Source organism: Staurois parvus, unplaced genomic scaffold (assembly GCF_062004578.1).
Source record: "Staurois parvus isolate SC_StPar_1 unplaced genomic scaffold, SC_StPar_1.0 ptg000696l, whole genome shotgun sequence".
Lineage (NCBI taxonomy): Eukaryota > Metazoa > Chordata > Amphibia > Anura > Ranidae > Staurois > Staurois parvus.
Window position 1 is genome coordinate 9651653 of NW_028318492.1, and position 13386 is coordinate 9665038.

Consider the following 13386-nt stretch of genomic DNA (forward strand, 5'->3'; position numbering starts at 1 on the left):
AGGAAGGAAACATCAAATTTCCACAGAGCTAGAAGGCCGTGCACGTAGAGAAGATTCCTTGGTATCCAACCATGAGGATGCATGAGGTCATTTCAAAGAAATGCACCCTACCAAGGGCCGTGATCCAGAGGTGCACATGGTAGAGTCTAGCATAGGCAAGTTGCAGCCACTAAAGCCTCTTCTTGACTCCAGAGAAAGTGGCACGCTTGCACTGGACCTCCGCAGAGAAGTCAGGGTATAAAGATACTTTTGCCCTATTGTAACAGATGTTTTGATGTTCTCTGGCAAAGCAAATAATGATTTCTCGATCTCTGTAGTTGACCATTCGGGCCAGGAACGGTCTTGGCCAGACTGCAAGAGATGAGTCAGGGTTTTATGAGTCCTTTCAACAGCAAAGAGTGATATAAAGGCATCCCTGCCAAATGACTGTAGAAGCCATTGCTCTATGAAATCTGTACAGTCTTTGCTCTCTGTGCTTTTTTGGATGCCTACTATCCTCACGTTATTGCACCTTAAGTGATTTTTAAAGTCCTCATTGTGCAAGTTATTAGCTTTCGGAAGTTGAGAGGTGGATCAGGACTCTGAGATTAAAGGCGGAATCTTATCCTCCAGATCGCTGACTCAGCTTTCCACCATGGTGGTACATTCACAGATCTTCTGCAAGTCTTATATAAGAGACCTTTTCTTCAGACCATTAAAAAATCCTAATCCCCTTCCTTAACTTCAAATTGTCCTAAATAAATTCAAAATAGTCCACCACAAGTCCACACTATTAGGTCTTCAAACGTTGAAAAATGTCCCATTCATCACTTCAAATCCAAGATACCTCAAAAAAAATAAACTAAATATAGTGCATTAACTTTAAAACAATACAATATTTGTGATACCATGCAAGAACACTCGTTCTGTTTTTGAAGGGAACTCTGCAAGTATTACAGATATTTACTGCCATGTTTTGTCTTGACATAGAAAGAGGGTTAGTAACACAACCAGGCTAATAACATTTTCAGAAAGAGAGGTTAGCATGGCAGGCTTATTGTTAGCCAGGTTACCAAGCAACTAAAATCCTAAGGAATAATCTAGTTTGACATGGTATCTTTTAAAAACTCAAAGATATATTTTTTAATTAATGAAAACCAAAGTCATTTAAATGTGTAAACATTAATCTAGCATGTTCAATTGAGCAAGAATCATAAGGGAAATATGAGTCTTGCCAGGAAAGCATTTAATTATCTAAGTTTTAGCAGCCACAAGTTGTATGAAGCATTTAGAGAAGAAAAGTATACATTTTTTCAGCAGAATAAGTGATTGGCACCATTTTAGAAATATAAACTTATTAATTGACTGTGCATGCATTCTTACAATAATAATGACTATAGAAAAAAATCTATAGCAGTATCTGGCAGTAAATGATAAGCACTAGTTGATGCATGATGATCTCACCTATTTTAATAAATGTTTTTTTAAACATTTTTAAACAAAACTTTCTCCTTTTGTAATTTTACCATCGTGGCATTTTTGCAAAGTCATTTAGGTTTCATTATTCTGATACATATTACTATTATACAACATACTTAGCTGCTAAATTTTGAAGCAAAAGCACAAGTGGTAGTTTTTCCAGCATAAAGTAGTTAAAGAGAACCTGTACTGTGGACACTGTTCCCAGAAAAGTCAAGCTGAGAATCAAGGACTAGCCACCAGTATTGCCTCTAAGCTCCCTGCAGTTGATATTTTTGTTCCGCAGTGTGTCTCCATATGTGTCTCTATGGCCATCTTGGTAGAGTCAGCAGGATTTTGCTTCCCCATGTCACACACCCCACCTCCTCATAACTGATGATGTAATGAACGGGTGAATAGTGAACTGATGAATGATGGGAAGAATGTTAAACTGGCAAAGGAGGAAAAAACACAGATCCTCAGAGCACTGGATGGGTCAAACATTAATAGCAGCAGAAATGGTGGAAGAAGCACAGATTAAATGAATGAGGTAGGAGTAAGGAGATCCTTGTATAACAAGTCCTCATGTGCAGCTTCCTCTTAATAGGTCTTCAGAGAGTTAATTGACTGGACAGCAGTCAGTGCTACACATACATTTCACAATAGTTTTGCTTTCAGTGTTCAATATATTTAGGTTTCCTATTTTTTCTGTATTTTGTGCTTCCTTGTCCATCTACCTATAGGGAACATGTCCTGGATTACAGGACTATAAGGTGTGCTATCACTGACATGTTTTCAAAAAGGATCTGTACTGTGGAAAGTGTACCTAAAAATGCAATCAGATTGTAAAGTCCTCAGCACTGCCTGTATATTCCCTGCAGCTGATCATTGCTCATATTTTGCTGTTTACATAGAGTTCCTACTAATTGAACTATGTCTGCTAATTGCTATAATATATTGCTCATCATGGTAACAGTGCTTTTGAGGCTGCCTCTTTTCTTCAGCAATAAATTCTCATCAAAGAGCAGCTCACACATTAATTATTATTCTTCATCTAAAAAGAGACTGGTATCAGTATGAAATGAGCTGTACATCTGCCATGATCTTTCTCCCCCTGACAATAATGTAATGCATAATGTCTTGTAGGTCTCATTTAGAAGCCAGCACAGAACACTGGAAGCGATTACATATCTCTCTGCAGGAGCTTCTTGCATGGCTGCAGCTAAAGAATGAAGAGCTAAAGCAGCAGGAGCCTGTTGGTGGGGATGTTCCTAAAGTGCAAAACCAGATTGACACACATCGGGTAGGAGTCTTTTATTATTGTTTTCTAGAAACAATATTTCTTCAATGAAGTCTGCAATAATACTCTCACACACAAAAAAGATATTCAGTTAATTTAAAGGGACTAATGGATGCAGATGTCTATACTAAAACAACAAATTAATAATGAGGAAACAAATATGTTCACAATCAAAGGTGAAAGGGATGTGAGGGCTGCTGTAGCAGCCAGGAGTGTGTCAATCCCCCTACTGCTACTAATGTATGGTATATATCAGTGGTAGCAAAAGGGTTAAATGCAATTTATTTTTAAAGAAATATTCACAACTGCATTACTTTTTTCTGTTTACCTAGAGATCAGTTTTGAAGTAGAACTGTGTTCTCGCTATGTAAATTCAAATATGTACATATTCTTAATAGATATTTTAGTAAGTCTTTACTGAACACTGTAGCTTCAGGCATTATGGAATAATTCATATTCAAAGGCTGCAGTTGCAGCTTCTCTTCTGCATTTTACTTTCACCATATCTGCATAACTGAGCATTCCCCTGCCAGTCTTTTATTCTTTAATATAAACACAGAGCAGGTGAACAGGTAGAGAAGAGAGGGAAAAGGGCTGAGTCCCAACTTGAATACATTTGTTGCTTCTATTGTGAAATTGGAGGATAAAATAAATTAAACAAAGGCTTATCATCAGTGCCCTGATTATCAGTGCAGCTCCATAAATGCTGCCTTTCAATGCCCATCATTGCCGCCGATCATTGCCCATTAATGCCAAATACTGTATCAGTGTCCATCAATGCCACAGATCAGTGCCCATCAGAGCTGCCTTTCAATGCCCATTAGTGATGCCTGTCAATGCCCATCAGTGTAGTCTATCAGTACTCATCAGTGAGAATCAGTGGCACCTATCAGTGCCAGTCGGTGCAGCCTATCAGTGCCCATCCCTGCTGCCTAACAGTGCCTATCACTGCTGCCTATCAGTGCCAAACAGTGCCACCTATCAGTGCCCATCAGTGCCACATATCAGTGCCCATCAGTGTTGTCTTTCAGTACCATCATGATGCCTGTCAATGCCCATTAGTGCCGCCTATCAGTGCCTCCTCATCAGTGCAGTCTATCAGTACCCATCAGTGCCACCTAGCAGTGCCCATCAGTACCACCTTTCAATGTTAATCAGTGCCACCTATCACTGCCAGTCAGTGATGCATATCAGTGCCCATCAGTGCTGACTATCAGTGCCCATCAGAGCCGTAAATAAGTGCCACATATCAGTGCCCATTGCTGCTGCCTTTCAGTGCCTATTAATAGTGCCTGTCAGTACCCATCAGTACAATGTATCAGTGCTGTCTATCAGTACTGCCTACCAGTGCCCATCAGTGCCACCTATCAGTGCAGCCTCATCAGCACACATCAGTGAAGGAGAAAAATTAATTATTCACAAAATTTGATAACAGAAACTAAGAAAATACTTTTTCATTTAATAATTTTGTCTTTTTTAGTTTGTTTAGCAAAAAATAAAAAACTCCAGTGGTGATTAAATACCACCAAAAGAAAGCTTTATTTGTCTGAAAAAAATGAGAAAAGTTTGGTTTGGGTACAGTGTTGCATGATTGCGCAATTGTCATTCAAAGTGTGACAACGCTGAAAGCTGAAAATTGGCCTGGGCAGGAAGAGGGTGAAAGTGCCCGGTATTGAAGTGGTTAAAGTAAGTTGAAAAATAACAGACTTACTGGCCAGATCACCGGGTAAAAACAAAATGCCTAAAAAAAAAGAAAAGAAGAAAACAAGTGCAAACACTACATCTAAGATTTGGTGCAATATAATACATTTTGTGGGGATTTATTACTGCTTTATTCATACAGTAAATCAGCGAAAGTATTGAATTTTGTTCTTTTGTCTAATATAAAGTTCATTCAAGGCATACTATGCATTTTATATTGAAAGTGAATTCATATATAATAAATCTAATGACAAATGAAGGAGGCTGTAGCAAACATAATGCCTGTATTATTTGAATAAATTACAGTATTGTTTAATGTGAACATTTGTCTTAACTTGTCAGACACATACGTATTAATACCTTTTAAGTCAAGGCAGAGATAGGAGCCAGAAGGAATTACTGAGTTTGAGTTATTCCTGAAAAATGCTACAACATGAATTATGTTTGCAATAAGACAGCAGTAACTTACCTTGATAATTATTGCATGCTAAGGACACATCAAATGTAAAATTTATAAGAGCCACTCAGAACTATTACTTATAAGAATCATACATCCAATGTATGCGTGTAGCAAAAGATTTCGGTGATTTAAATTTTACATAGAACTTCATGCCCTTTGATGGAAGAATTTGTATATACTCTAAATACTGTATATTATTATGCTGTTACTTTTGCTGCTGCCTTCTCTGGTGGATGGTGGTGGTCGGCCATGCTGCTGGATAGACCCAAGAGTAATCTAGTAAAAGCATTTCTATGGGGATCTCTGTGGTAGTCTGGTTTCTTCCCTCCACTTCCTTTATGATGGGTTGGACCTCTTCACATGCATCACTATGTTTTCTCTGAGTAAGAGCAAGTCTCGAAATGCATCGGACTTCGGGCAGGCAATTGTTGGTTCTAAAATGGGGAGGTTTCGAACGCTATTATGACTATGCATGAGTTAAGGAAAAATCAGGATATCCAGATTTGATGACCTGGAAACTATATTTGATGTACCTTTTCTAATAAAAATTTGTTACATTTTTTAAATATAAATATGGTGTTGTGTATATTGTGCCCATCAAGGCCCCTACCACCCTCCAAACCATTTGTGATTTTCTATACCATTACAGTTCTCAACTATTTTTTGCTGAGATATGTTTACGATATTGACATGCACCATTTTGCTTTCCAAAACTATAAGGCTGTGTATATTTAACTACAAAACATTTGTTTAGCACCTGTCCCACTACTGAAGCAAAACTTACAGTATCTGAAAAAAAACAATATGGATACTCACATTTCCTGATGCAAGCAGAATTGAATGGTGCTTCAGTCCTCAGAAATTTTCTGCTTAGCTCTGCAGGGAATGTCAGTTTCCTGGGTAACCTGCATCTCTGATTGGTTCCTCCTGCTGACCTTTTTATCTTTATAAGACTAAAGCTGGATATACTATACATACACTTGTAGAATTCTATTCAAAAATGTTTGTTTTAAGTCCATTTGTTCAATTTTATGATTGTTAATGGGGTGAAATCAACATTCATTTCACAGTGATGAGGGAATTAAAGGGAACAGAATAGAACATTTTTCTTGATCAAAAAATTTCTGCCCATGTACACTGCTTAAAAAAAATGAAAGGAACACTTTGAAAACACATCAGATCTCAATGGGGAAAAATCTCATGCTGGATATCTATACTGATACGCACTGGGTAATGTGTTAGGAACGTAAAGATGCCCCATCATTTGATGGAAATGAAAATTATCAACCTACAGAGGACTTAATTCAAAGACACCCCAAAAATCAAAGTGAAAAAATTATGCAGCATACTAGCTCATTTTGCTGAAATTTCATTGCAGCAACTCAAAATGGTACTAAGTAGTTTGTATGGACCTACGTGCTGCATGCTTGACATCATCAGGGCATGCTCCTAATGAGATGACGGATGGTGTCCTGGGGTATTTCCTCCCAGATCTGGACCAGGGCATCACTGAGCTCCTGAACAGTCTGAGGTGCAACCTGGCGATATCAGATGGACCGAAACATGATATCCCAGAGGTGTTCTATTGGATTTAGGTCAGGTGAGCATGGGGGCCATTCATTGGTATCAATTCCTTCATCCTCCAGGAACTGTCTGCATACTCTCGCCACATGAAATCGGGCATTGTCATGAACCAGTAGGAATCCAGGACCCACTGCACCAGCATAGGGTCTGACAATGGGTCCAAGGATTTCATCCCGATACCTAATGGAAGTCAGAGTGCCATTGTCTAGCCTGTAGAGGTCTGGGCGTCCCTCCATGGATATGCCTCCCCAGACCATCACTGACCCACCACCAAAACGGTCATGTTGACTAATGTTACAGGCAACATAATGTTTTCCACGGCTTCTCCAGACCCTTTCACGTCTGTCACATGTGCCCAGGGTGAACCTGCTGTCATCTGTGAAAGTCACAGGGCACCTGTGGCGGACCTGCCAATTTTGATGTTCAATGGCAAATGCCAATCAAACACAGGACCCACTAGAGGACGCCGGGCCCTTAGTCCACTTTCATGAAGCCTGTTTCTGATTGTTTGGTAGAGACATTCACACCAGTGGCCTGCTGGAGGTCATTTTGTATGGCTGTGGCAGTGCTCATCCTATTCCTCTTTGCACAAAGGAGCAGATACCATCAGTCCTGCTGATGGGTTAAGGACCTTCTACGGCCCTGTACAGCTCTCCTAGAGTAACTTCCTGTCTCCTAGAATCTCCTCCATGCTCTTGAGACTGTGCTGGGAGACACAGCAAACCTTCTGGCTATGGCACATATTGATGTGCCATCCTGGAGGAGTTGGACTGCCTGTGCAACCTCTGTAGGGTCCAGGTATCGCCTCATACTACCAGTAGTGACACTGACCCTAGCCAAATGCAAAACTAGTGAAAAACAGTCAGAAAAGAGTAGGGAAAAAAATGTCAGTGGTCTCCACCTGTAAAACCATTCCTGTTTTGGAGGTCATCTCATTGTTGCCCACCTAGAGCACCTGTTGTTATTTTCATTAACACCAAAGCAGCTGAAACTGATTAACAACCCCTTCTGCTACTTAACCACTTCCAGACCGGACACTTTTACCCCCTTCCTGACCAGGGCAATTTTCAGCTTTTAGCGCTATCACACTTTGAATGACAATTGCGCGGTCATGCAACACTGTACCCAAATGAATTTTTTACCATTTTTTTTAGATAGATAAAGCTTTATTTTGGTGGTATTTATTCACCACTGGGATTTGTATTTTTTTTGCTATGTAAATGAAATGTCCAAAAATTTTTTAAAAAAGTGTTTTTTTAATAAAATTTTGCAAATAAATAATATTTCATCATAAATCTTAGCCAAAATTTATTCCGTTATCTTTTTAGTAAAAAAAAAAAATCCAAATTAGTTTATAAGCAAAAATTATAATTTTTAAACATTTTTTTTTACATTTTTATTTTATTTTTTTATATTATTATTATTATTTATTTATTTTTTTTACATACTGTCACCCTAGCAGTACAGTGTCACCATGGTGACACTGTACTACTTGTGAGGGGTGATAAAGATTTTTTTTTTTTTATTACACTGATTGCTTTTACACCCATATAGGATGTAAAAGCAATCATTTCTCTTTCTCTCTGTGTGCATTCCTGCACTCATTGAGAAATACAGAGTGAGCTGTGATTGGTCACAGCTTGTCACATGGTACAAGGCTTTTGTGAATAGCCTTGTACCATGTGACCTCTGTGATCATTCACAGATTTCACACATAGTAAGCAATGATGTCAGAAGTGACATCTTGCTTACTACTTTGCATGTGATCACTGATTGGCCAATCAGTGATCACATGATCGGGACCTCGTACAGAGGTCCCGTCCGACGATCGGTGTTTCACTGTGTCCGGAGGACACAGCGGGCACCGGATCGCGGAGCGCGCACAAGCAGGGTGCGGGGAGGCCGTTTATAGACGGCCACCCGACCCTGCAGTGCCACCGCCCGGCCGTTTATATACAACGGCCGGTCGGGAAGTGGTTAACTGACCAAATCAATATCCCAGGAGTTTAATTGACTTGTTGCTATACTCTATATTTTTTGAGCAGTGTATGTAGTTTTCATTTGGTGAATTCCTTCATTCCAAAGTTGAATGTTAAAAGCACATTAATCACTTCAATACTTGCATTCTCACCCCCTTCCTGCCCAGGCCAATTTTCAGCTTGCAGCACTGTTGCAGTTTGAATGACAATTGTGCAGTCATGCAACACTGAACCCATATTAAGCTTTTAGCAATTGTTTTCACACAAATAGAGCTTTCTTTTGATGGTATTTAATCACCACTGGGTTTTTTTTATTATTTGCTAAACAAATTAAAAATCTTTTATAAAAATGTTTTTCTGTTATAACATTTCGCAAATAAGTAATATTTCTCTTTTTCACTGATGTGCTCTGATGAGGCTGCACTAATGGGTACTGATAGGCTGCACTAATGTGCACTGATGAGGCTGCACTGATAGGCACTGATAAGCTACACTGATGGGCACTGATGAGGAGGCACTGAAGACGCGGCACTGATAAGGTAGCACTGATGGGCAATGATATATTGCACCAATGGACACAGATTTGCTGAATTGATGGGCACAGATTGACACTGATGGAGCTGCACTGATGATCAGGGCACTGATGATCAGTGCTGTGATTATCAGTGTAACCTGTGTACTGACAGTTCTGCCAGTAATCAGCTTTCCTTTCCTCACACAGTGTGTGAGGAAAGAACTGCTGATAACCAGCAAGTCTGTTTACATGTGATCGGTAGTGATTGGCTGCAGCTGGTCACATGGTAAAGGGCAGCCTACACATCCTCCCAGAAGTAGACTAGCTTTCAGCTATTGCGTAGTCGGCAAGTGGTAAATAGCCAGCTTTAGCAGTAATGTGAAGATCAGCAGCAGGAACCGGTAAGAGCTGCAGGGTAACCCAGAAGATTGACACTCCCAAATATACAGTATTGGTCTGATTGGTGATTTTAGCAAAAGGTTCCACAGGATCAGACAAATTGACAAATCAGGCAACAGTAAAGGGGGTATTTACTTTCTTCTTTTACAGACATGCCTTACTTCAGGGTTGCTTTGAAGTAATACACCACCTTAATCCAAGTTGTATATATTTGTTATTCAATGTTGTCATTACCAGATTTATATAGAAAAGTGCAGCGCTAAAACATTTTTAAGGTTTTATCTGGTTACCTTTTGTGCATAGCTGCTTTTATCAAGAGTGCTCATTGTCTTATATTTCTTTCATTACCAGATTTGGTTTGTGTGAAAAAGGTCTCTGAACAAGGGAGCAACCTTGTCATTAGGTTCCCTGCAACCTTCCTCCCTGAGATCTAAAATCTTTCTGCATGTAGTAATTCCTGTAGTTTGATGAAGAAATAAAGCAGGGAGGTTAAATGTCTTTCTCAAAGATCAGAGGTTTACGTAATTAGACTGCAACAATGGTATGCATTGTTAAACCATAGAAGGACTAATGGGCAGAGTATGGAATATTTGGCTTTTAAAAATTTATTTTGATTAGGTAATCCCAGAACATCAAGTCACAGCTATGAGGGAATTTTACACAGATGGATGGTCTTAAAAACATAAGCGATGCAGGGAGAGAAAAATATCTGTAATAACAGATTATTAATAGATATATAATAGTTTAATATGAAAAGCTTACAAATAAAAGCTAACATAAGAACAGCAGTGACATCATCTTGATATACAGTAGCTCATTGTTATCATACTGCTGTGCTCTTGATGACATTGTTACTTCATAGCCTCCATATGCTTGTGCATTGGGATTCTGAAAACAGGGCTCATATGAAAGTCACAGAGACTACATTCACTGGGACATACAGTACATCCCACTTAGTGTGGTGACAGCTCACATAACTTTGTTGTAGACTCCTTGCAACTCAGATATGTATGTTCTTCAACTTTTTCTCTGTAAAGTTCTGATTAGTGGTTTGTTCTACCTGGCGCTTGAAATGCAAAGATGGTGATTTGCCTCCATCAGTAGAACATTCTGTCTGTTTTTTCCCAGTAGTGTTTCTATAATTTAATTAGACTACAGCCGTACACTGAGGAGACATCAATTGCATGGCCTAAGAATCTGTCTATACATTTGTATGCTGTATTACTGATCAAAAATATATTTTACAAGAAGTTAAAAAAAAACAATAGATGGAGCTAACTGAATTACCATCTAAATTGCAGCTGTAATGTATTATTTAACCAATGGAAGATGACACCAGTTTAAATACATAAAAGTAGGTGCTACTACCTCCCAGTGTTATAATGCGGCTTTAACACCAGTGCACTGGCAGAGGCAGCTGATTTCTCATCCACAGGATCTGTATATACAAAGAAAAGTCAGCACTCCAGTGTATACTCTGCAATCTTGTGTTTATTGGTGGGTAACAAATGACAGCCACAAATGTCAACGCGTTTCAGGCAAACTGGTCATGATTTGTTACCTGCCAATAAACACAAGATTGCACAGTGTACACCAGGGTCCCGACTTTTCTTTGCCTATACTGATGACACCAGTTTCTAGATGTTATAGTATTTTGTTTTTATTTTACTTTGTCTGATGAGGTATGATGGGACTTGGAAGCAGCTGGACAGCTATATGTTTGCTGATAACAGACCTAAAAATATATATTGTGTTTGTCTGATGCATGTCTTCAGTCCCATGGCACCATATTACTGATATTCCTGTGACCTTAGGCACTATCTGTCCTACATTCACATTCATGCACATAGCATGTGTTCACCAATCGTGTAGCTGTGGGAATATAGACAGTTCTCAATAACTTTTTCTGTTTTTTAGCATTATGCAACGATCAATAAGATCAAAATCTTTCCTAATACACAGTTGACGTCTTCATGGCTGAAGAGGGAAAAGTTGCTCTGTAAGTGATCTCAGAAAACAATGGAGGGTTTTGTGTTAAATCCCTTCTGTTAGGCATGAAAAATTCCACAGAAACTGTTTTAGGATATTTGGCGTTTTGATTCAATCTTCAGAATGAGACATCACAGTGAGCACAGAACAGAGGATCGCTGCTCTGTACATCTTTCTGGGCCATTATCGTGGCTTATTTCCTTTGTTGGGAGTAAAGGCCAGAACAAAATGATTGGCACTTTTCTTACTTGACGCTCCTGCAGCTGAAATAGATTTTGGATAGGATTTATACTGATTATAGGTTCAGTTCAAATTGCTTGTAAGACCAAGGAAAGGGAATTGCAGGGAATTAAATTGCATTTTCCTGCACAATGACACTGAAGCACCTGATATAGGTCATACAGTTAGCTTCTTCCGTGTACCCTGTTCAATTGCAGCCTGTTTGTCTAAAGAAGTACTTAATTTGTACAATTGCCTGACAAGCTTATGAATTACACTTCTGAAAAATGTCAGGCTCAGTTCTGTTGGTGAAAGATTTGGAGCTTTATATCAGGATGTGTGTGAAAGAATTTATTTCAGTCTACTGTTAGGCTACTGTAGAATAGGAAAAGGTTTGATGCAAAATTGAGCACTAGTTCTTAGTTTCCTCATATATCAGTAGTAGATAATGCAAATGGCAGTTGCCTACAATTTACTGTATGCAATACTGTTTATTTTCCTTCATTCAGGTTCAAGACTAAAAGATCAAACATGCAGTTTGTTTAATGGAGTTCTGCAAACCACCCAACATTTCATTTTTCTGGCCATTTTTTTTAGATAGAATCCATTTTGTCAACTGATTTAATATAGTATGGAATCTAAGTTGTATTCAAAAGTTTGCAGATGTAAATGCAAATGTACATATGTAAGGAAAGACTACTAAATATTGCTTGAGAGGCATACAGTCTACTTGTCATTAATGCACATAATAAAATATAAGGGTAAATGATCAGCAGCTCAGGATTCAAGGCCTTTTGAAACATATGGTATAGCTTGAACATTGCACAGTTAGTGTGCCAATTTTAGAATACTCCTGCCCTAACCAAAACCAGCTCTGTTTAGCACGGTTGTGCAGTTTTTGTTGATATTACATCATATTAGTTTCCTTTTCTCTGACAAATGTATTTGTCTAGTAGCTGCTTTTTTAAGTAGTTTCCTTTTTTACAGATTCTTTTGGCAACAGCTGTGACTTGGCACAGCTGCCTACATGCAACTTATCATACTCTGGTGACCAATTTAGCTGAACCTGTCACATCCATCAAAATGTTTAAGCTAACATTATGCTTGTCTACATATCAATTCCTCAATAGCAGAAAGTACCCAATAATCTTGTTTCAATCTACATGAAGCGCCTCAACTTCCATTCTAGCTAATAACCACCACCCTACCACTACTTTGAATATCCCACTGTTATTTATAAACTTTTTTTTATTAAGGAATGAACTGCAAAAACAGCATAAAAACTTAAAGTGCAGTATAAAACAAGAAAAGGGCATGTAAATAATAATCATCCTAATAAAGTACCATCATTTAAGAAATAAAAATCAAGTACATGAATAAGGTAGGTAGGAAGATATGCAGAGTGATAAAAGTACCAACAAAGGAATCACATCGAACATATTATGATAATCCATCAGTCAAACAATAGATGCCAATGAGATCTCCAACCCTCCCACTTTTTATCAAATAAGTGCATCCTATCCATCAACGTGTAATGAACACATTCCATAAGCATCACCACATCCACTCTCCATAGAACAGAGGCCAAAGGCACCACCAGTGACTTCCAATGAAGGGCTTTTCCCACTGTTATTTAACAGTCCAAATATAAAACCTCAATGGCCAACAGAGAATGTACATGCAAAGCTTACACCTTTTCAAAGCAGAGGTTTTTCCTGCTTAGGAACTGTGCATCTATGCTAGATTGAGAAAAAGATTGTTCAAACACAGGAATAGACACTTCTTGTTAATTGCTGCCACTCAT

General features: G+C 38.6%; 1 protein-coding gene across 1 annotated transcript in view; it reads left to right on the forward strand.

Moving 5' to 3' along the window:
• DMD (dystrophin) overlaps positions 1-13386 on the forward strand; it is a 2676943-nt gene that overhangs the window by 1855893 nt on the left and 807664 nt on the right. Inside the window, exon 56 of the mRNA XM_089653005.1 lies at positions 2584-2740. Coding sequence (XP_089509131.1) covers positions 2584-2740 — 157 coding nt within the window. The remainder of the gene's footprint in view (positions 1-2583; positions 2741-13386) is intronic.